This window comes from Xenopus tropicalis, chromosome 7 (assembly GCF_000004195.4).
Source record: "Xenopus tropicalis strain Nigerian chromosome 7, UCB_Xtro_10.0, whole genome shotgun sequence".
In the NCBI taxonomy this organism is placed as follows: Eukaryota; Metazoa; Chordata; class Amphibia; order Anura; family Pipidae; genus Xenopus; species Xenopus tropicalis.
Genome location: NC_030683.2, coordinates 59,515,909 through 59,541,489, shown reverse-complemented (window position 1 = coordinate 59,541,489; position 25,581 = coordinate 59,515,909). Strand labels below are relative to the sequence as shown.

At 42.9% G+C, this 25,581-nt stretch overlaps 1 protein-coding gene across 1 annotated transcript in view; it reads left to right on the top strand.

The window, feature by feature from the left end:
- The first annotated feature begins 10,145 nt into the window (after positions 1 to 10,145).
- LOC116412219 overlaps positions 10,146 to 25,581 on the top strand; it is a 52,287-nt gene continuing 36,851 nt past the window's right edge. The window contains exon 1 of the mRNA XM_031905957.1: positions 10,146 to 10,669. Within this exon, the coding sequence (XP_031761817.1) occupies positions 10,597 to 10,669 (73 nt within the window). The 5' untranslated portion in view covers positions 10,146 to 10,596. The remainder of the gene's footprint in view (positions 10,670 to 25,581) is intronic.

Here is a 25,581-nt window from a genome sequence, read left to right as displayed (position 1 = left end):
GAACTGTGGACACAGTTCCTCAAAAAATTCAGCTTTTTGGTCTAAAATCAAGGAACTAACAAAAACCTGCTATCCCCTGATTATTCAAGTTCCCCTGAATAAAATGATAGCCCATATGTATGGGTGCACATAAAGGACATTAGGACAATTAAAGCATTAGGACAATTAAAGTAAAAAATGTGGGGGTTGCACTCTATGTGCACTCCTTGCAGTTTTTCAGTCTAAACACCGCCTTACCTGTGAAATACCCCCCACAAACAATATTCCTTGAAAGTGAACACCTTCACTTCAGTTATTCAAGGACATCATTCTTGCTTTTTTACATGCAGAATTGTGGATGCAGTTCTCCATAGAAGTTTTCAGTTTGGTCTAAAATAAAGAAAATAAACAAGGACAAGAAAGTGCTGAATATTAATCAGCAACTTTTCCTTAACAAACCAATACCCCACATGTATGGCTACACCTAAAGGCACACCCACTAAATACTCTAAAACTGGGGCAATAGATAAATTTGGGGCTGCGCTCTAAGTGTTCACCTTGCAGATTTTTAGTCTAAACATCCCCCTTACCTGTACCTGTAAAATACCCCCACAAACTATAAACTATGCGCTGGCAATTTTTCTCTTTGTTTATATATTTTTGAAAAGTACACATTCCCCTGAATTTAAAATGGGTACACATGCTTTTCTTCTAAAATACCAAACTGCATAGTTTACTTAAAGTCAAAGCTTCTACTTTTCATCTTCTATGTCATAAGGTAACCAGATAAATCACCCTAAATATGATGCCAGAGGTCCCCTGAACAGTTTGATAAACAATTTGATGTACATAATCTACATGACATGTAGAGACCCCAAAATATACCTTAAACTAACTTTATGGCTTACATTTACAATTCAAAAACACTGCATGCTTTTTGTAGAAGCTGTACCTGGACAAGACAAGGAAATTACAAAAACCTTTATTAAATCTTAATACAACACACATACATCTAAAATGAACCACGCATTGCACATCATGGGCTCCATTAAGTAAACAACCATATGTCACAGTCCCCAGTACACGCAACACCTAGAGAATGAACACTGTCCTTGGTTCCCTGTCCTTGGTTATAACAACTTGTTCAAGTCTCTCTTGAATTTGCTCCAAAGTGACCCATGCATCAGTAGTTATATTACTAGACTATATTACTAAACGTTTCCATCTCTATTTTAGCTTGCCTGATAACTTATTACTTACACCTAATGAAAATTTCAGCTGTCCCAGCTAACTTGAAAGCTTTATAAGCCCAATTTTTTAAAACCATAAAGGTTTTGCTTTGCTGTGTGTTTCCTTGCATACAAGGAGAATATACTGATGTGTACTTGTTAAGCAACATTTTAAAGATATTCAATTTTCCTTCCTTGTATAACCCTGTGAAAAGCCTTTCCAAGTTGATATATTGCAGAGATGCCAAGGTATGGGATCCGTTATGGGAAAAGCCATTATCCAGAAAGCTCCAAATTATGGAAAGCCCATCTCCCATTTAAATCAAATAATTAAGAATTTAAAGGAACTGTAACACAATTTTTTTACATTCACAATATCACTTCTATACACTTTGATTATCAAATATATCATATAGAAATTTCAATAGCAGTTGTGGTTTTTTTTTTAGAAATCTTACTTTAGCATTCATTTATAGAGAACAGGCTGCAGTTCACTCCCAAGTCTCACACCACGCTTCCGTTCTGCTCCCCCCACCACCCCCTCCCTCTCCTGATGCAAGGCACACACAGCTCTCCTTGTAACAGACACACAGACTTAGCTGGAAAGAAGAAACGGTATGTCTTTGATTCCCTCTCCATGCCCCATCTGCTAATAGCCCATAAATCCCTCAAAACGGACTCTGAAGAATGCAGCATATTATCTTCCAGATTAAAAGTCTAGCAGTTGCCGTATCGCCTTTTCAAGCTCTGCACAGTAAAGCATTGCTAATGTAATTTATTCTGAAACCACGTAGAATATTGCATTTTTTTAAATGCTACATATCTTAATAAAGTATTTAGAAGAGAGATGTTAAAAGTTATTTTTGTGTTACTGTTCCCTTAAAGTTCATTTCCTTTTTCTCTGTAATAATAAAACAGTACCTTGTAATTGATCCCAACTAAGATATACTTAATCTTTATTGGAGGCAAAACAATCCTGTTGGGTTTAATTAATATTTTATTGATTTTTGAGTTGACTTAAGGAGATGGAGATCCAAATTATGGAAAGACCCCTTATCCGGAATACCCTTGGCCCCAAGCATTCTGGATCACAGGTCCCATACCTGTACTGGCAAAATTTGCATGTCTAAAATTTAGTGTTTTAGTTACTCCCTAATAGAGTTTTCTCTGCAACATAATCTCAAAAGAGAAAAATCATTTAATTTCACCATGTCTCAGTGATACCAGTTATATCCTAACTAACCTGACAAGCATCATGCATTTGCCAGCATACAGTGGAGGTTACTACCCTCTGACTACTTCCTCCCTTAAAGTAATCATAATTAAAAATCTTGAGCTATTAATCATATATTGCCTGCCAGGCAGTAAATGATTGACAGCTCAGATTTTTAAATATATTTTTCTTCTGCGTCCCTCCATGTCAGTACACATGGAAAGCATCGTCCCTCCCCCACAGGAGGTAGGACCTATACCAAGCCAATTAAAATGAATCCTGCCCTATAAGACCACCTGACTTCCTCCTCACCACTGTTATTTTTTGTCCTACTGGACAGGTAGGTAGGATCTCCCTCCTCACTTTTTTTTTTTTCCCAGGTTATGGAGAAGAATTTACCTGATGCCCGAAATACGCAAATTGTTCAAATTGACGCCTATTGGGAAGAAATGCAGGTGTGGGCATACCCATGGTCCTAGCCTTGTGCTAAAATAGCCCCCCTGCGCTACGCCCAACTACGCACAGTATTCAAACTGATGCCTATTGGGTAGGCTACAGGCGTGGGTTTTTTCCACATTTTTACCTGTAAGCTAACTTAGCCTCCATTTTTTCCTATGTTTTTTTTTGCGAGGCTTTAAGGACTCCTGCCCTGTGATGTGATTGATTACGGGCCATGGGTATGGATATGGGCTAGTGTCGGCCTAGCCTGAATCCGGTAAGTATGATTCCTCAGTTTCCACTATGTGTCGTAAGACTCAGTGCACTGGGAAGCTTGCACACTAATTAGCAATTACATCCCTCAGCTGAAAGCTGTCAGGGTGCTTGCTGGAGGTCCCATCCTGCAGACGTTCAATTCCATCTGGTAAGGTGCATGTGCTTCTTTTGCTTTTAATTTCTTATGTGTAGTGAGTCCTCTGTGCAGACACAGTGGGTATTGTGCTCTTTATTACACCAGGTGCTTCCATAGCTGTTTGGTGTTGCACTACTGAAGCAGTATGGTTGGTTCTCCTTCCTCTCTCATATTGTGTGCTCACAATTAGCAGCCATTCCCCAGGCTTTTACTGGAGTTTGCATTCTGCTGACAAGCAATGCTTTCTGATTAGCTGCTTGTGTATTGCTGGGGCACTTTGCTAACTTTTGCTAGCTTTTTATCCTGAGCCCTCTGGGCAGACACAGCAGATATTTGTGCTCCTGATTTTACCAGGCACTTCCAGCACTGGTTGGGGGTTGCGCTGCTGTAGCAGTATTGTTATATTATGTGCATGTTCCCTATAAGCAACCTTCTCAGGGTTCTAACAGGGATTTGCTTTTTTCCACCAAGCTAGTGTTATCTGGTAAGGAGCTTGTTTTCCTTTGGGTCTTTGACATTTTAAGTTTTATTGTGAGTCTGAATCCTCAGGGCAGACAGGTGTACTGTGCTTTTACAGTATTACTCATATGTTTCTCTATGGAGATTTCTTTTCTATCTGGTGGCTCAGGTGTGAGCCTAGTTGTAGTTCAACCTCTCCCACTGAGTGTTGGTGGCTGCCTGGTTTCCACCCTCCTTAGAAATCCCATGTTTGGATGGATAGGCAGGTACCACTGCCTCCTTTCTTCTATCTGTGTCCGCTGGCCCCTGTTTGGGCCCTTGGCTTGCGTGTCTGCTGGCCCCTGTTTGGGCCCTTGGCTGGTGTGCGGTGTGGGTGCTGGTCCTTGCCATTGCCCTTGGCACTTGTGTTGTCCTACGGAATTGAGTGGTCATGGGCCCTTGTTGTGGCCTTTGACTCATGCACCTAGGGGTTTTGGTTGGCCCTTTGCTTGCATGGCTGCGGGTCTTTGCTGTTGTGGCTTCTTGTCCCTGGATGCTTGTGGTTGCTGAGCTTTTCCTGGGGATTGGCTCATATGTTAGCTGGTCTCAGGATAGCCTTTGGTGTTGGTGACCGATTTTGTTTGGTGTGGCCCTTGGTGCATGTGGATTCTGGGCTTCGCCTTAGTTATAGCCTTGTGTTGTCTTTTTGGCCATGGGCATGCATGAGGGTCTGTTCTCTGGCAGTTCTAGAGAAGACTAGGGTCATTGCCTCCCGGGACTTCTGGCATGCTTGCAGTGGGAGTGCTCATACATGGATTCACATTAGGTGTTTGGCAATGTTTGGTTGTTTTGGTGCTATGACGTGTGTGCTAGCAGGCTTCCCTCTCAGGGTTTTGTCTGTGTGGTTTTTGCATTGACACACCAGTTGTGCATTCAGGCCAGCTAGCTCGTGCAAAATTGTTTTGGTGTGCATTGCCTGGCCTCTGTGCCATTGGCTGTATGCATTTTGACTTTTTGGTTCAGAATGGTGTGCAGACTTAGTTGTTTTAGCATCAGCAGTTGCTTGCACAGTACTTATACCAGTGTTGCTGGTTCATTAGCTTCTTATGTCCCCCAGTTTCGTTGGGCTTAGTGGGCTTTGAGTGCTGCAGTGTCTCTATACAGTTGGACTTCTGCATGTTGCATCAGCGTTTGTTGGGTCTTTTTTTGGTAGGTGTAGACGGTTGTCCACTTTTTTGTGAGCTGCTCCCATTGAGCTGTGGAGTAGATGCTTGCAGGTGACGAGCTTTATTTTCTAGCGCCACTGTTTGGGGCTTAGGGTCAGTTTCTTAGCCCCAGCACTAGTGGGTTTATTATCCTAGTTGTTGCCAGTTTCTGGTGTGGTTTTTTTGGCCTGCTGGCTGTGCTAGGGTATTGATAGTATTGAGCTGGTTTTGCCAGGATTATGGTCATCTGCAGGGAGCGTCTGGGTCTTGTGATAGGCCCTCTGGTCTGTGAGGGAACCCTTGTCGCAGGGAATGGACACTTTTTGTTCTGGCTTGCTTTTCTCTCTTTATGTTAATTGCAGTAGTTGGGAATTTGAGCTTTGGTTGTCAGCCACAATACCTTGGGGGGATTGTTGTTGTTCTTTTGGTTGTTCAGCATTCTTGTCTCCTTTTCAGGGATTTATTAGTGTCCCTGTATCCTCTATGGGATGATGGCCTTGTTTTTGGCCTTTATAGCTCTTTTGGGTTTTGTACCTTTTTTTGTTTCCCACCCATTACTGTCTTGTGGGGCATGGCTTGGTAGATCCCATGTGTACTGACATGGAGGGATGCAGAAGAAAAGGAGAATTTCACTTACCTTCTTGACGTAAATTCTATTTCTTCTAGTCCCGACACGTCAGTACAGGTTTCCCATCCCAATTTTGCTTCCTGTACTGCTATGGCAAGTGTATAACAGTGGTGAGGAGGAAGTCAGGTGGTCTTATAGGGCAGGATTCATTTTAATTGGCTTGGTATAGGTCCTACCTCCTGTGGGGGAGGGGCGATGCTACCCATGTGTACTGACATGTCGGGACTAGAACTGGACCACAGAAACCTTATCCGCACACCCTAACACTCCAAAAAAATTTTTGTCCAGAGCACACTGCTGGAGGGATCGGCACCCTCCAAAAACACTGTAGCAACAAAAAAAGCGAATGGCACTCAGGACTACAAACAAGGGTAAAACCCTTTTAAAAGTTTATTGCGGAAGGGTGCAACGTTTTGGGGCAATGTGACCCCTTTATCAAGCATAAAGGGGTCACATTGCCCCGAAACGTTGCACCTCCGCAATAAACTTTTAAAAGGGTTTTACCCTTGTTTGTAGTCCTGAGTGCCATTCGTTTTTTTTGTTGCTACGATGTCGGGACTAGAAGAAATAGAATTTACGTCAAGAAGGTAAGTGAAATTTAATTAAAAAAAGAATTTGGGTTTCATGTTTAATGGACTTTTAATATACAGCTTTTATGACTGGGTGACAGGCAGGGCCGCCATCGGGGGAGCACAGGGGGGTCCCGGGCCTGGAGAATTTCTACTTTTAAGGGGGGCCTGGCCATACTAAACTTTTCTGGTTAGCTGGGACCTTCTATTAATCAAAATACGAGCCCAGTCCACCTTAACATTGGGCATCTTAAATTTCACTGGTGGTCAGCGACTAATCCGATTGGTTGTGCCCCATGCGTATACATGACATCAGTACGCAACCTTATAAAAGGGCCTGCCTCTCGGAGGAGTCCGAAGTCTCATCCGAGAAGTAGTAATCTCCGCTGCATGCTGGCTAATGCGCGTAGCTTGTCGGGAAAAATAAGGGAGCTACAGGCTATTGCATGTATTGAAAATTATGACTTAATTGGTATCACTGAGACCTGGTGGGATGAAAAATGCGACTGGGCTGTGAATTTAAATGGGTATACGCTTTTTAGGAGGGACAGAGGGATTAAAAAGGGTGGAGGGGTTTGTCTTTATGTAAAGTCAGATTTAAAGCCATGTAATAAAGACATTACCAATGAAAACGTTGAATCTCTTTGGGTAGAAATTTCAGTAGGGCTGAAGGTCACAAAGAAAATGATCATTGGTGTATGCTATAAACCACCCCGTATAGATGAGGGGGATGAGTCCCAGCTACTTTTGCAAATGGAGGAGGCTTCAAAATTGGGTCAAGTTGTTATTATGGGGGACTTTAATTATCCGGACATTGACTGGAGTAATGGGGTGGCTAAGTCAGAAAAAGCTAGTAGGTTTGTAAATATGCTAAATGACAACTTTTTATTTCAGGTGGTTCAAGAACCTACTCGGAATGAGTCTATTTTGGACCTGGTAATATCTAATAATACTGAACTTATCTCTAACATTTGTGTGGGTGAGCATTTGGGGAACAGTGATCACAACATGGTCTCCTTTGAGATAATGCTACAGAGACAGCTCTATAAGGGAGTAACTAAAACGCTCAATTTTAGACGTGCAGACTTTGCCAGTATAAGGGCATCTCTGCAATGTGTCAACTGGGAAAGGCTTTTCATGGGGTTAGACACAGAAGGAAAATGGAACATCTTTAAAACATTGCTTTGCAGGTATACACAACAGTATATTCCCCTTGTAAGCAAGGAGAGGCATCGCAAAGCAAAACCCTTATGGCTGAATAAAAGAGTTAGGGTCGAGGTTGGTAATAAAAAACGTGCTTTTAAAGCATTCAAGTTAGCTGGGACAGCGGAAACTTTCATCAGGTACAAGGAAGCAAATAAAGCATGCAAAAAAGCTATCAGGCAAGCTAAAATAGAGATGGAAAGGGATATTGCAGCTAGGAGTAAAAAGAATCCAAAATTATTTTTTAATTATGTGAATAGTAAAAAAATGAAGCAAGAAGGGGTGGGAACTTTATTATCACGGGGAGGTACGTTGGTTGATGAGAACGGGGAAAAAGCTGAAATTTTGAACTCTTATTTTTCATCTGTCTATACATCTGAGGAGCCAGATAATGAAGGCTTCCCTTTTAATATGCCCAGTTCTAGTAATTTAACTACTGGCGCATGGGTCACTCAGGAGGAAATTCAAAAGAGACTTGAACATGTAAAGGTAAACAAAGGTCCAGGACCAGATGGGATTCATCCCAGGGTATTAAATGAGCTAAATGCTGTGATTGCCAAGCCTCTTCACATAATTTTTCAGGATTCGTTGAGGTTTGGCATGGTGCCGAGAGACTGGCGGATTGCTAATGTGGTGCCGTTATTTAAAAAGGGATCTCGTTCTCAGCCTGAAAACTATAGGCCTGTTAGTCTGACATCAGTAGTAGGAAAGCTTCTGGAAGGGGTAATAAGGGATAGGATAGTTGAATACATTGCAGTTCACAATACTATTAGTTTGTGCCAGCATGGTTTTATGCGTAACAGATCTTGCCAGACTAATTTAGTTGCCTTTTATGAGGAGGTGAGCAGGAACCTTGATGCTGGAATGGCAGTTGATGTCATCTACTTAGATTTTGCTAAAGCGTTTGATACAGTACCTCACAGAAGGTTAATGATCAAATTGAGGAATATTGGCCTAGAACATAATATTTGTAATTGGATAGAAAACTGGCTGAAGGATAGAGTACAAAGAGTGGTGGTAAATGGGACATTTTCTAATTGGGCCAGTGTGGTTAGTGGAGTACCGCAGGGGTCAGTCCTTGGTCCTTTGCTTTTTAACTTGTTTATTAATGACCCGGAGGTGGGCATAGACAGTACTGTTTCTATTTTTGCTGATGACACTAAATTGTGCAAAACTATAAGTTCCATGCAGGATGCTGCCGCTTTGCAGAGCGATTTGACAAAATTGGAAAACTGGGCAGCAAACTGGAAAATGAGGTTCAATATTGACAAGTGCAAAGTTATGCACTTTGGTACGAATAATATAAACGCGAACTATCTACTGAATGGTAGTGTGTTGGGGGCATCCTTAATGGAGAAGGATCTAGGGGTTTTTGTAGATCACAAGTTGTCTAATTCCAGGCAGTGTCATTCTGTGGCTACTACAGCAAATAAAGTGCTGTCTTGTATAAAAAAGGGCATTGACTCAAGGGATGAGGACATATTTTTGCCGCTTTATAGGTCCCTGGTAAGGCCTCACCTTGAGTATGCAGTGCAGTTTTGGGCTCCAGTCCTTAAGAAGGATATTAATGAGCTGGAGAGAGTGCAGAGACGTGCAACTAAACTGGTTAAGGGGATGGAAGATTTAAGCTATGAGGTTAGACTGTCGAGGTTGGGGTTGTTTTCTCTGGAAAAGAGGCGCTTGCGAGGGGACATGATTACTCTGTACAAGTACATTAGAGGGGATTATAGGCAGTTGGGGGATGTTCTTTTTTCCCATAAAAACAATCAACGCACCAGAGGTCACCCCTATAGATTAGAGGAACAGAGCTTCCATTTGAAGCAGCGTAGGTGGTTTTTCACGGTGAGGGCAGTGAGGCTGTGGAATGCCCTTCCTAGTGATGTGGTAATGGCAGACTCTGTTAATGCCTTTAAGAGGGGCCTGGATGAGTTTTTGAACAAGCGGGATATCCAAGGCTATTGTGATACTGGTATCTACAGTTAGTGTTACTGGTTGTATATATATAGTTTGTGTATGTGAGTGTATAGATTGGTTAGTATAGGTTGTGTGCTGGGTTTACTCGGATGGGTTGAACTTGATGGACAATGGTCTTTTTTCAACCCTATGTAACTATGTAACTATGTAACTATGTAACTACGCAATAGCCCAAGCAACGCAACGTGAGCCAAGCGATGGAGAGCAGTGTGGAAAAGGTGGCAACAAACAGGGAACACCAAGATAGGCTGGGGCCTGAGCAATCTTAGAGGAGGCACAGGCACACTGAAGAACACTCACAGAGGCCAAAAAGGAAAAGCCTACATGAATCAAGCAGGTTCTACGTGAGCACCCACACCACCAAAGCTGCAGAGGAAGGGACACCTACCAAACTAACACCTGCAAGGGAGAGAGACCTGGCTACATTAGCAGGCCAGATGTGTCTGATAAAGAATATCACAGATAAAGAATCAGCCAGAGGAAGCCAGTGAAGAGCAGGCTCCGAAATATCACATTTTCAGAAATTTGAGAACAAGGCTCTTATTGAAAAAATTGTGCCTGTTTAGGACTCATTGGTAAATATTCTGAAAAAACCGCTACAGCTGTTAAAAACAGAGCATGGAAGGACCATCGCTGACCATGTGAACAGTTTTGGGGTGTGTTTGAGGAGTGTGCAACACTGTAAAAAAACGCTATCAGGATATCAAAAGGGTCCTGAAGACAAAACTGGTGGAAGACTCCAGAAATAGGTAAATATCTTACATTCATCTTCCTATTTAACACTTACATCTGCTTTTCCTTTTGGCTTACTGTCTTTCTTTCCTTTTTGGCTTCTTTCCTGCTTTCTTTACTTGTATGTATGTCTGTCCATACATACGTACATATGCATGCCTATCATTAAGTGCGCAACTTATGTCCTAAAAGCTGTGGAGTAGAATAACAAATTAACACAGTAAATAGGGGGGGGGGGGGTAATTAAAATATTTCCCAAATTAGTTAAAGCCCTGTACTCTCCTTTATGAAGGAGGATTATTGTGGAAGCATTGTTTAATACAGGATATAAGGGAGAGCTGTGGAAGTTAGCGAGGCCACTTAGTAGGAACTTGCAACATCTAAGTAGGGTTTAGCATGCCTTCGTATTGTTAAAAGGGAATTGATTGGGGCAACAATGAGTAACAAAAAGTGACTGTGTTGTTATGGTTTGCTTATTGTAGGCAACAATAAAAGCATTCATATATTTTATTTAGGTCTGGAACTGGAGGTGGCCCTTCCAAAAAGGTGTACTACACCACATTTGAAGAACAACTGATGCCATTCATACACGGAGACAGTGTCAGTGCGGTCGCCGGCATCTATGATTCCAACAGGAGTGTTGGCAAAGGTAGGTGTAATGACATTAATACAAGTGTATTTTCTCTTGCAGAGAAGCTTAATATTAATGGAATACAATGTTTTGTAAAACAGATTCATCCTTACCACCACCTGGCAGCAGCAAAGGCAGACAAACCTCAGTTGCTCCCATTGTGTCTGTGTATATTGCAGGTGTTCAATTACAGAAATGCTGTGTATTGCTAATAAGATAGGTGTGTTATTAGACAAGTGTGTCTTGCTGGGTTAGGTGCAGCCAGTTCATCCTCTACTTTTGGACAGTAAATCTTTTCAACTTGATTTTGCCCTTGCACTCTGTATGGCAAAATATTTTACCTTTTTTGCACATTTGGAATGAATCAATGTTCACAAATAGTTTTTTCAAAATAAACTTTGTCATGTTGGAAAACAAATGCTAAACATTAATATCCATGCAGTTGCAGGCATCATGAACAGAATTCCATACATTGTAATGAATCAATGTTCACAAATAGTTGTGAAAAAGTGGGCTGTGACACCCCCCATAGACCCCTCCAATTCTCTGAAAACTTCCTGTGGCCAGAAAATGCAGGGAGCACAGAAGTTTAACCATGCCAGGAACAGCATGGCTTCTGCGTGTCAGTGGCTACAGTTAAGGCTCCAGTACCTCATACAGGCTGTATATTGCAGCTCTATTTAGCCTGTGGCTCCTTACAATTTCATCCTCAGTTAATCCCTCTAGAGTGGACCTTTCCCTGAAAAGTCAAGCACCCATCACTCTAGGACGTTCACAGACTTGCTGATCCTCTTCCAAATCCATGAAAAATCCTAGTGTAAACTCCATCTTGTCTTCACAAACGCTCAAAAATCGCAATGTGCTCTGACTAACGCCTCCCACAATTAGGTGTTGATATTCCCACAGATTATCGCGATATTTAGTGCGTTTAACACCTCATGTGCTTTTGTGAATCATACGTTCGCATTCTTTCCATGCAATAATTAACACAATGCGTGAAAAATATCACATTGCAGTAGCGCGCTATTTAATGCATGCAATATGCATCTTAACCCATGCAAAAATGACTTTGATGAATCTGTACTTATTTATCGCATGCTTTTTAACGCAAAAAAAGCATGCAATAAATGTTAGTCAATAATGAATACTGCTGCCAGTCTCATACACCTCTCCAACCGCTCATACTCTGCCGTGCCACTCTGCCAATCCCTGCACTGGCTTCCCCTACCATCCAGGATAAAATTCAAACTAATGACTCTCACATTTAAAGCAGTTCATAACTCTGCCCCACCCTACTGCTGACCTGCTCCTCAACTCCTCTCTCATTCCCTCCTCACACGCTCGCATTCAAGACTTTGCAAGGGCTGCCCCCCTTCTCTGGAATTCACTCCCACAAACTATCAGACTTTCTCCCAATCTCTCTGCCTTCAAGAGATCTCTAAAAACACATTTATTTAGAGAAGCTTACCCTAATCTAGTTTAGCAATACCCTGTGCCACACCTCTCACAACTCTGGTCATGCCCATTCCCACACCTTGTGTCTCAACCCTTTCTCCTTGTAGATTGTAAGCTCTTTTGGGCAGGGCCCTCTTCACCTCTTGTATCGGTTATTGATTGCTTTATATGTTACTCTGTATGTCCAGTGTATGAAACCCACTTATTGTACAGCGCTGCGGAATATGTTGGCGCTTTATAAATAAATGTTAATAATAATAAATCGACCTTTCGTGAATCGGCCCCAATGCCCTTTTTTATGCAAGCCAGCACTTTATTTGCTTTAGTAGCCACTGAATGAATTAGGCAACATGAAATATACAAAAATCCCTATCCTATCCTTCTCAAAACACTACCATTTAATGTATAAGATTTATATTATTTATACCAAAGTGCATAACTGCAAAAATAGAAATCGTATTTCTATGTCCACCTCTAGGTCATTAAAGGACATGGAAAGGCAAAGTCACTTGGGGGTGCCAAAATGTTAGGCACCCCCAAGCGACTTAAATCGCCTACCTTTTACCCTGGGCTGGTGCCCCTGTACGGAGAGAACAGCACCAGCCCGGGGTAGCTGCAGCGCTTCCTGCTTCCGTGTGCGCGCATGCGCAGTAGAGTGAAAAAGCCGAACTTTAATACTCTAACTTTTTAATGTCGGCTTTTCACTCTACTGCGCATGCGCCTATCGCATAGTCGCAGCTAAACAAAGCAGGAAGGAGGAAGCGTATCGCTACAGGTACCCCGGGCTGGTGCTGTTTTCTCGTAACAGGGGCACCAGCCCGGGGTACAAGGTAAGTGTAACCTAACATTTTGGCACCTCCAAGTGACTTAGCCTTTCCTTCTCCTTTAATAAAGAAGTTAAAAAGCAAGGTGTGAGGGGGGCGGAGCCAAGATGGCGGCTTGATAAGATGTGTTTGCAGCGAGCTCCTCACCTGCTTGAATATCCTGACTCCTATTTAGCCTCTCAGATACCTATCTAGGCTATAAGCTATACCTCTTACACCCCTGCCAACAATGGGGAAACATACAGCCAAATCTGCCTCCGCCAAGATGGACAAATACTTAAAGGAACAGTAACACTAAAAAATAAAAATGTTTTAAAATAATTAAAATATAATGCACTGTTGCCCTGCACTGGTAAAAGTTGTGTGTTTGCTTCAGAAAGACTACTATAGTTAATAGAAATAGCTGCTGTGTAGCCATGGGGGCAGCCATTTAAATTGAAAGAAGGAGAAAAGGCACAGGTTACATAAGGAGATACCAGATAAACTGTGTAGAATACAATGGGAATCTGCTACTTATCTGTTATCTGCTTAGAAACCTGTGCCTTTTCTCCTTTTTTCAAATTAAATGGCTGCCCCCATGGCTACACAGCAGAGTATTTATATAATTGCAGTAGTGTTTATGAAGAAAACACACAACTTTTACCAGTGCAGGGCAATAGTATATAATATATTCATTATTTTTATACACTTTAATTTTTTGGTGTTATTGTTCCTTTAAGTTCATCACAGCCACCACCGGAGGCCAACTCGGAGCGGGAGCGGCCGACCCCTCCCTCCCCTCCCACTGCAGAACAGGCCCCAACACCTCAACTAGAACCGACAAACCGAGACTCTGAATAAAAGAGTTAGGGTCGAGGTTGGTAATAAAAAACGTGCTTTTAAAGCATTCAAGTTAGCTGGGACAGCGGAAACTTTCATCAGGTACAAGGAAGCAAATAAAGCATGCAAAAAAGCTATCAGGCAAGCTAAAATAGAGATGGAAAGGGATATTGCAGCTAGGAGTAAAAAGAATCCAAAATTATTTTTTAATTATGTGAATAGTAAAAAAATGAAGCAAGAAGGGGTGGGAACTTTATTATCACGGGGGGGTACGTTGGTTGATGAGAACGGGGAAAAAGCAGAAATTTTGAACTCTTATTTTACATCTGTCTATACATCTGAGGAGCCAGATAATGAAGGCTTCCCTTTTAATATACCCAGTGCTAGTAATTTAGCTACTGACGCGTGGGTCACTCAGGAGGAAATTCAAAAGAGACTTGAACATGTAAAGGTAAACAAAGGTCCAGGACCGGATGGGATTCATCCCAGGGTATTAAATGAGCTGAGCGCTGTGATTGCCAAGCCTCTTCACATAATTTTTCAGGATTCGTTGAGGTTTGGCATGGTGCCGAGAGACTGGCGGATTGCTAATGTGGTGCCATTATTTAAAAAGGGATCTCGTTCTCAGCCTGAAAACTATAGGCCTGTTAGTCTGACATCAGTAGTAGGAAAGTTTCTGGAAGGGGTAATAAGGGATAGGATAGTTGAATACATTGCAGTTCACAATACTATTAGTTTGTGCCAGCATGGTTTTATGCGTAACAGATCTTGCCAGACTAATTTAGTTGCCTTTTATGAGGAGGTGAGCAGGAACCTTGATGCTGGAATGGCAGTTGATGTCATCTACTTAGATTTTGCTAAAGCGTTTGATACAGTACCTCACAGAAGGTTAATGATCAAATTGAGGAATATTGGCCTAGAACATATTTGTAATTGGATAGAGAACTGGCTGAAGGATAGAGTACAAAGAGTGGTGGTAAATGGAACATTTTCTAATTGGGCCAGTGTGGTTAGTGGAGTACCGCAGGGGTCAGTCCTTGGTCCTTTGCCGCTTTGCAGAGCGATTTGACAAAATTGGAAAACTGGGCAGCAAACTGGAAAATGAGGTTCAATGTTGACAAGTGCAAAGTTATGCACTTTGGTAGAAATAATAAAAAAGCAAACTATCTACTGAATGGTAGTGTGTTGGGGGCATCCTTAATGGAGAAGGATCTAGGGGTTTTTGTAGATCACAAGTTGTCCAATTCCAGGCAGTGTCATTCTGTGGCTACTACAGCAAATAAAGTGCTGTCTTGTATAAAAAAGGGCATTGACTCAAGGGATGAGAACATATTTTTGCCTCTTTATAGGTCCCTGGTAAGGCCTCACCTTGAGTATGCGGTGCAGTTTTGGGCTCCAGTCCTTAAGAAGGATATTAATGAGCTGGAGAGAGTGCAGAGACGTGCAACTAAACTGGTTAAGGGGATGGAAGATTTAAATATGAGGTTAGACTGTCGAGGTTGGGGTTGTTTTCTCTGGAAAAGAGGCGCTTGCGAGGGGACATGATTACTCTGTACAAGTACATTAGAGGGGATTATAGGCAGTTGGGGGATGTTCTTTTTTCCCATAAAAACAATCAGCGCACCAGAGGTCACCCCTATAGATTAGAGGAACAGAGCTTCCATTTGAAGCAGCGTAGGTGGTTTTTCACTGTGAGGGCAGTGAGGCTGTGGAATGCCCTTCCTAGTGATGTGGTAATGGCAGACTCTGTTAATGCCTTTAAGAGGGGCCTGGATGAGTTTTTGAACAAGCAGAATATCCAAGGCTATTGTGATACTAATATCTACAGTTAGTATTACTGGTTGTATATATATAGTTTATGTATGTGAGTGTATAGATTGGTTAGTATAGGTTGTGTGCTGGGTTTACTCGGATGGGTTGAACTTGATGGACAATGGTCTTTTTTCAACCCTATGTAACTATGTAACTTACTCCAGACTATCACCGATTCCCACACCAGTATGACGTCACAGCTGGACACTATCAAAATCGATATTTCACACTTACGGCAGGACATGCAAAACCTGAGAGAGAGGACGTCGGAAGTGGAACTCCGCGTATCGTCCCTGGAGGATACTACCTGTCCGATACCAGGTGAACTCTCCCGGCTAAATAAACAGATTGCTGACGCTACGGCTAAAGCAGACGACCTGGAAAATCGACTGCGTCGTAATAACTTGCGAATGGTGGGCCTGCCGGAGAATTCTGAAGGGAACCAGCCGGAGCGGTTCACTGAGGACTGGCTGCGTCAAACCCTAGGTGCGGATCACTTCTCTGCTTTTCTAGTAATAGAACGGGCCCATCGAGTCCCTACCAGGCCCCTACCACCTGGGGCTAGCCCGCGCCCGCTGATCATGAGATTTCTTAACTACCGGGATCGGGATGCGGCCCTGTCTGCTGCTCGGGCTAAGGGTCAGCTCACTTTCAATGGCGCGCCCATCTCGCTATTTCCCGACTACTCCATCTCGGTCCAGAAGCAGCGCGCTTCCTTCACCGGGGTGAAACGGAGACTGCGGAACGAAGGGCTGCTATACTCGGTACTATTCCCCGCTAAACTGCGCATCATAGACGGCCCGAACACTCATTTCTTCACTTCTCCAGCGGAAGCAGACCGGTGGCTCGATTCTCGTGGGGCCCGTGGAAACCAACGGGCTGGCTCCCCAAGGCAGTGAAGCCATTGTGCCCCTCCTGTGAGTATGTATGTACCCCAGGGATATCCCGGGTGAGCTTGGCCTTACGTACTTATATGTGCCTTCTCTAAATACCCAATAGGCTGACTAATTGATATCATAATCCCTGCTCAGTTGGGAACATTAGTATGGGCGAATAGGATGCAATGCATAATATACTCTGCCGGACTGACATGCGGCCCCTGTAAGTCATTCGCAGCATCATAACGCTGGTTGACCCGAGACACCTAACCTACCAACGCCATGATACTGAGACTCTCCTCTACTACTGGGCGGACTCTACCGGCAGGCAAATACCAAGGCCTGTATTAGTTCCGGACCCTGATAAGGGGAATTTTACCTAAGGCAAGCACACCATCTTCTCACCTACCCATGGACAGTCCCAAGGGGCCTCTGGAATAAGCCGCCGGGCTGGCCTACCTCCGCCAGCATCCGGCACATATATATTATTTATCCCTAGGCTAACACAGGTTGGCGATTTCATCAATCTATCCTGGATGCTAATCTAGCAGGTAGAGGCGTCCGTTACAAAGGTGAGGACGGACGATGGCTCTCAAGCGCAATGCTACTACTCCTTCTCCACCAAAGTTTTTTTGTTTTGGGCACAGGCCCACCCAAGTTCGGGGGGTGGGCAGGGGGGGTGTTGGGTTTCAGTTGGGTCCCCGTTTGTTTTTTCCCCTTTTTCTACCTCCGTCTCCACACCTTGCAACGGAACTATAATAGTACCCGGTGTGCACTAACGACAAATCACACAGGCGACCGCACACCTTACATGACGCATCGCCTTACAGTTGCTGCAATCGCAGCTAGAAACACTGACGCACCTTCTCCACCCTACCCACCATGATGGATACAAATGTAATATGGAATACTCGGGGCCTGAACTCCAAGTTCAAGAGGGCCCTACTGTTTGACTACATTAAACAAAACAAACCTGCCTTGCTATTACTACAAGAAACTCATTTGGTTGGCCAGAAACTTCTGTCTCTCAAGAAATGTTGGGTAGCCCAGGCTTATCACGCCCCTTTCTCAACACATGCACGGGGTGTATCCATTTTGGTTCGTAAAGGGGTCCTATTTGAATGCTTGGGTTTAAATACTGATTTTTATGGTCATTATATTGTCTTGCATTGCAGAATTGCCAATCAGCTCCTAACACTGGCCAATGTTTACAGCCCTCCCCCATCTGACAATGATCTGCTGGGGAAGATCTATGCCCTAATAGCATCCTATCCCAGCGCTCCTATATGCTTACTTGGAGACTTTAACGCAGTCCTCGCCCCTCATTTAGATAGACTGGGGCAAACTGCAACTCAACCTACAAACCTAGCTAAATGGGCCGAGGCCCTAGGCCTCACTGAATTGTGGAGATGGAAACATCCCAGGGAGAGGCAGTACTCCTGTCATTCCTCAAGCTATGGCTCATTATCCCGAATTGACCTGGCCCTCGCATCAACTGATTTTGCACAACTGCTGGTCTCCGCGGAATACCTCCCCAGAGCCTTTTCTGACCACTCCCCATTGCAATTAACACTAAACCTATCTACCAAAGCCAGACGAGCTGATTGGCGGTTATGCCCTATATGGTTATCCAATGTAGAAATAAGCGAATCCTCCCAATCTGAATATGCCGCATATTGGGAACGGAACCAGGATACAGCCCCTCGGGAAGTATTATGGGAGGCCTCCAAGGTAGTGGCCAGAGGCACATTAATAGGCGAAATTACTAAGGCCAGAAATAAATCTAAAGCAGAGGTCAAAGTAGCTGAGACCGCCCTGGGGGAAGCAAAAAAAGAATATACTAACACACAATCAGAGGAATCACACCAATCCCTAAACCAAGCACAAAGAGATGTAGAGCTAGCTCACACTAAACTCATGAGGAAAAGACTACTCTACACTAATCAAAGAGTCTTTGACCAAGGAGAAAAGGCTGGCAAATTACTAGCCTATCTCTCCAAAGCCAGGGACTCACAGACTCTTATCCCCAGAATCAGAGACTCCAACGGAGTCCTTGTTACCACTCCCCCTGAAATCCTTGACACCTTCACAAAATATTATCAGAATACTTACCGGTCATTATACAAGGCCACTCCAGAGGAACTCACTCAATTCCTAGACAGGATAGAATTCCCAACCCTACCCTCGGCAGAGGCAGCTTGCCTGGACGCCCCCATTACCGAATCAGAAGTGGCAGATGCACTTGCGGCCCTCCCCTTGGGCAAGACCTACAGGGCCCCCTCTTAATACACCACCTTCACCAGACATATCTCAATGCTATAGATAAGGGCCAATTGCCCCCCTCCTTTTACGATGCCACCGTGGTTCTTATAGCCAAAGAGGGTAAGGATCCAGAAATATGTGATTCCTATAGACCCATTTCACTCATCAATACCGACGCTAAAGTATTTGCTAAAGTATTGGCACGTAGACTTGCTAGGATAGCTCCCCTGCTTATACACCCAGACCAGACTGGCTTCATGCCTGGGAAATCCACCTCCCACAATCTTAGAAGGGTACATACTCACCTCCAACTTAAACATGGCAATAGTGGCTCACGTGCCTTGGTCTCATTGGATGCGGCCAAGGCATTTGATTCAGTGGAATGGCCTTATTTATGGGAGGTACTGAAGAGATTTGGTTTTGGGCCACAGTTCATTAGGTGGATCCAATTGTTATACAAGAAGCCAACGGCCCGCATTAAAATTCATGGTACCCCATCGGATCCCTTCCTCCTCCACAGAGGTACTAGACAGGGCTGCCCCCTGTCCCCCCTTTTATTTGCATTTGCCATTGAACCGCTTGCCCTGTTAATACGACAGTCCCCCAACATAATTGGTTTTAAACAACACACTATGGAAGATAAACTAGCCCTATATGCAGATAATCTATTACTTTTTCTAGCTGACACCTCCACTTCTATGCGGGCGGCCCTCCAGACACTCTCCTTATTCGGCAGATTCTCCGGTCTCCACATAAACAAAACAAAATCAGTAATACTCCCGGTAGACCCTATACTGAACCCCCCTGACAACACTCAAGGTTTGCGTTGGGTTACAAAATTCAGATACTTAGGCATACAGATTTCACCCTCAACCACACCATATATAGCCGACAATATTGAACCTCTTATCAGTCAGCTTAAGTCTACTACAACCTTCTGGGCCAAACTCCCTCTTACGCTATGGGGCAGAGTAAACCTGTACAAAATGATTTACCTCCCTAAACTCCTGTATAAATTACATAAGTCACCAGTTTGGGTCCCTAAAAAGATCTTTCAGAAAATAAATTCAATACTAATCCCTTTCCTATGGGCCAACAGGACCCCTAGAATATCCTGGAAATCTCTCACGGCCCCGGTGTTAGAAGGGGGACTGGCCCTCCCACACTTACACCTATATTTCCTGGCCAGTCAATTATACTACATACATACCTGGCTGCATGCAGATGAGAAAGACCCGGGATTCCTCATTCTGGTCCACCGAATGGGCTCACCAGAGGCAGTCCAAAATACCATACACAGAAGGTCCTCAGATTATCCTAAATGCCCTACAACAGTCACTGTCCCGGTCAGGGCATGGAAAGTAGCAACCAGCCTACTCCACCACCCCAATCCTCCCATCTCCCCTTTCCTCCCACTGTGGAGTAATTCCAACCTACCGCACTTGCAGGGCCTGCAAGATGTCCATTACTGGGCCCAAAGGGGAATTAAGTGCCTAGGGGATATTCTGATTGATGGTAAATTTCCCACCTTGGAACAGCTTCAAGGGAAACTAGACAGACAAGACATCCAACTATTTCGCTACTTCCAACTCAGACATGCCTTTAAAGCTCAATTTATGACACTGGAGCCAGCACTTTCCTCCTCAAATATCAAGCTAGTTCTAAGGAACCCTGAGACCGGCAAATTAACTTCTAGGCTATACAAAACTCTCCTGAACAGTATCTCACCCCCCTTCAACATGGCCCGCCGCAAATGGCAACAAATTATTCCCAGCATGACAAATGAACAATGGGATGAGACCATTGATGTGCTATATACCGATCTGATCTCCCTTCGTGATAGATTAATACAATACAAGTTCATTCACCAACTATATATTACCCCCCTTAAACTGCAAAAACTTGGACGCAACCCCGAGGCCACATGTCCCAGATGTCACAAACCAGGGTCCTCCTTCCTACACCTTGCCTGGGAATGTCCACCAATTCTAAAATACTGGTCTAAGGTAACAAAATACATGACAGATAACCTGGGGCTTCCCAACCTATGCACGCCAGAGGTGTGCCTGCTAGGCCAGATTGAGGATCTTGTGCCTCGTAACAAAACTAGATCCCTATACCGAACTATCCTATACTATGCCAGGAAAGTAGTGATACAAAATTGGTTGGGCACTAATGTACCCTCTGCGAAAATATGGCAAACCCTCGTTAATGCAGCCCTACCCTCTATTAGAGTCACTTATGAAGCCCGTGGGTGCCCCCTGAAGTTTGAGAGAATTTGGTCACCATGGCTGGAACTAAACCCTGGTATACCCGATGGGACATGAAGATCCCACCTAACCAATCCTTATACCTCGTATGTATGGCTATGCCAACTGGGCTTAACATATTTACTGTAATACTATTCCAACAGTGTCATAATACACAAATACCGTACTGTTCGCCTTCTGTAAGGTAAATTTCTGTATAAAGCTGTTTGCACTAAATATGTAACTTGAATCGTGGTAAAAGTCATGTACCTCCGTTGCTCCCCTCCCTTCTCCCTTTCTCCCCTCTCCCTTCTTCCCCCTATTTTTGTGTTAAAAAACAAAAAATGAAACTATAAAAAAAAAAAAAAAGCAAGGTGTGAGGAGGCGAGAGGGAAGCATTAAGACATACAAAATACACATCAGGATAGTTGACCAAGAACAGCACTAAAAGCCCTCAGTGGATAAGTGCAGACACTGTTCAATTCACTGACCAGAGTTCAATTCCACATGAGTCTTGACAGCTACTTATGTATGCAGTTCTGTACAGTAGAACAAAAGATTAATGCAATAGGGGTTATAAAAATATTAGATTAATACAAAGTATAAGAATTAATACAAGGGACAGTTGTAATAAGAATTAAAGAGACAAGAGGAGACAATTCCCTGCCCCATAGACCTTACAATCTAAACCTTTTCAATGTTCAAGTCTCTTTTGAATTTCCTCCTGAGTGGCCCATGTATCAGTAGTTATATAACTAACATTACTAATAACAAATATACCAGAAACAAAAAAATGCACAAAACTACAACTGATTTGGAAAGTCCCATGTTTCCTGAACGTGCCAATACCAAATATGTATAGTTTTATGAAGATTTCTCACTTTTATAGGTCAAAAACTCCCAGCAGTACACTACTCATTTCCAAAGCACTGATTGAGAAAGCTGCATACTTTAGATTTCAAGGCCAAAAATTCCACTAACAAAAGGTTTATCTCAGAAAATCATACATTTTTAGAAAGAACAGATTCTGGGGAATCTAGAATAGGTAGAACTGTCTGTCTACTCCAAACTACCAAGTTGCAATGCTTTCCTTATCAACATTTGTGAAACTTTTGAAAAATCGCTCCAAAGCTTCTAGTCTATAATACCTATTCTTTTACAGGTGTAACCAAATAGAATACCCTAAATATAAACACCAGGGATCAAATGAACAGATTTATACCCAATAGGTTTTTTTTCAGGTTTTTCCCCGAATATACAAGTATGTGGCATGTAGGGGCCTCAATGTGAACATACCCCAAACAATCTATCCTTTCTGTCATTTCAGCTCCTGCAAAATCAACATGGTTACATCATTTTTTGTGGAATAAAGCCACAAAAAAGTATGCTCATCCCAGAAATATATTTTTGGAAAGTACACATTCCCCAGAATCTAAAATGGGTACCCAGTATCAAGCCACAAAGCTTTCCTAAATTTGGCAATTTTGATGACATTTCCAAAAATCCCCTCAAAGCTTCCACTTTGCACCATCTTATCTCCCACATAGTATTCGGTACCAAGATAAAGCACTCAAAATTTGAATGCCAGGGGTCCAACTGAACAGTTTGATACCCAATATATATAGGTTTACCCAAGTATGTGGCATGTAGGGGCCCCAATGGGAACATACCCCATGCAAGCTATCATTTTTGTCATTTCAGCTCCTGCAAAATCAACACGTTTCCGTCATTTTATGTAGCATAAAGCTAGTTAAAAAGTATGTTCACCCTAGAAAGCCATATATTTTTGGACAGTTCACATTCCCCTGAATCTAAAATGGGTATCCATGTCTTTATACTCAAAAGTACCCAATATGTATAAGTTTACGTAAGTATGCTGCATGTAGGGGCCCCAATGTGAACATACACTATGCAATCTATAATTTCTGTCATTTGAGCTCCTGCAAAATCAAGACGTTTACATCATTTTATGTGGGATAAAGCTACAAAAAAAGTACTCTCACCCCAGGAAGCTATATATTTTTGGAAAGTACACATTCCCCCAAATCTAAAATGGGTAGCCATGTCTTTCTACTCCAAAGTACCAAGCCGCAAAGCTTTCCTAAGTTTGATGATTTTTATGACATTTCAAAAAATCACCTCAAAACTTCCAGTATGCAGCATCCTATTTTGTTCAGGTCATTAGGTAGCTATATAAAACACCCTAAATATGAATACCAGAGGTCTACTGAACAGTTTGATGCCCACTGTATATAGTTTAGCAAAGCACATGGCACTTAGAGACCCCAAATACACCTAATTTCATGGCTTACCTTTACCTAATTCAGAAACACATGGCAGTTTTGTGTGGGGTAGAAGCTGCCGAAATGTAGGGTGACCTCTGAAAAGCACATTTATTTGGAAAGTACGCATTCTGACAAATCCAGCATGGGTAAAGACGCATTTCTACACCAAAGTACCAATCTGTAAAGCTTTCCTAAAGTTAGTGTTTTTTTTACTTTTCTGAAAATGCCTAAAATTGTTGCAATTTGCCACATTTATCTTACAACATTTCTTACATACAATGACACATCACCCTAAATATGTATGCCAGAGGTCTACTGAACAGTTTGATGCCCAATATGCAAAGATTTACCAAAGTATGTGGTGTACAGAGGCACTCAAATCAAAATAGTGCATATGAATTTTCTCAGCTGGCAACTCTGTTTCTGCAAAAAAATCCCAGTGACCGTGTATTATGTGCTGTAACGCCCCCCTAACTATACATAAAAACCCAGAAAAACATATATTTGGAAAGTACACATTCTGACAAATTCAACGGGGATAAAGAGTCCTTGCTTCACCAATGTACCAATTTGCAAATGCAGCAGCTACTGCTAATCAAAATTAATAGCAATAAAATTACATTAATTGAGGCATCAGTGGGGTATGTTTTTAAATATTTATTTCAAAGAAAAACCGTAAAATAGCCCTGTAAGTGGAGAAGAGGGTCAACAAAAACAATATGGTATCAACAATGATACCTTAAGAGTACTACCCCCTTAGCTCAATCAGCAACCATGATAAAACACAAAGGGCCTGATTCACTAAAGTGCAATAAAAATTATCGCACGCTTTTTTGAGGTAAAAGACGCGAAAATTAGCGCGCGATTCACTATAGTATTATCACGTGCGATAAGTCGCCATTTTCGCATGCGGTATTTCTCGCGCTAGTTTTACCGCATGTGTTAATTTCCGCTCTGAAAAGAATACGATCGCATGATTCACTATAACTTTTCCGCGCTAAATATAGCATTCGGCTATGCGAAAATTAACAACTACTACAGGCAGGCGAAAAATTATACAAAAGTACAGTAAATGAGTTTTTGCCAATAAAATATGGACTTACAGTGTTATTTATTCAAGTATGTGTCTTTTTACAAAATTTTACTAAAGTCTTGGCATGTATGGAATTTCGCTACTAATATACAGTACTATAGCAGTGAATATGTTGTCGCCAAAATATACAGTACTATAGCGGTGAATATTTTGTCGCGATAATGTACTGTAGCAGTGAATATTTTGTTGCGCAAAATACATTACTATGTATATAGCGATTTTGTAATCTTGCGACTTGCGGACATTTTGTGGCGATTTTGTAATCTCGTGACATGTGAGACTTGGGGCCATTTTGTGTCATTGAGCCTGCAGCCACCAAACTGAGAGGACCATGCCTGGGGTTTCTGACTTGCTACCAGGGTAGAGGCTCTACATTATCAGCGTGCTCCTGCGCTCAGGATATGATGACCCGCCGCTGGGGGACTTAGGGGTCAACGAAAGGAAGAGGGCAATCCTGGGCGAGCTAAGAGAGGGTTTGCTCGCCGGGTTTGCCCTTGATGTGGACCCCCGCCAGCTCCGGCGTCTGTGGTCCGACCTGAAGCGCAGGAGCCCAGAACTGGTTGCTGAAATTGCAGAAGGTAATTATTGTACTTTATTATGCTGTTACAGTATACGTTCAGTAAAAGATTTAGCAAGTAATTTGAACTAAAGGTACAAATGTAAGAATTGTCAGGGATGATGAAAGAAACATAGTAACATAGTAAGTTGGGTTGAAAAAAGACATACGTCCATCACGTTCAACCATAATGCCAGTGAGGAACTGAAACGTTGCTCACAATAAACCTCTGAATATTATTTCACATCTTTGTGACTCCTTGTGAAAATCCTGTGTGTGCCGTCACTCCATGCCTGTCTAGATTTTGTTTTGCCACAGGCACCAAGGTATTATTGTTCCTTATGGTGTGCAGCTTCCCAGCACTTCGTATTGTGTGTGTGTGTGTGTGTGTGTGTGTATGTATATATATATATATATATATATATATAATATATATATATATATATATATAATATATATATAATATATTACACAAAATAACATCTTGCAATACTATTTCACAGAACTTCAGCTGGCGCCTCCTCCCCAGGCCCTCCAGGCTCATGTGGCCCAGCAGGCTCTACCGGCCCCTGAGGCCCGACCTCCTCCGGCCCCTGCGGCCCATCCACCGGCCCCCGAGGCCGGACAATTGGCCCCAGAGGCCCGACCACCGGCACCCAGCCAGGCCCCAGAGGCCCCAGGACCCAGCCAGGCCCCA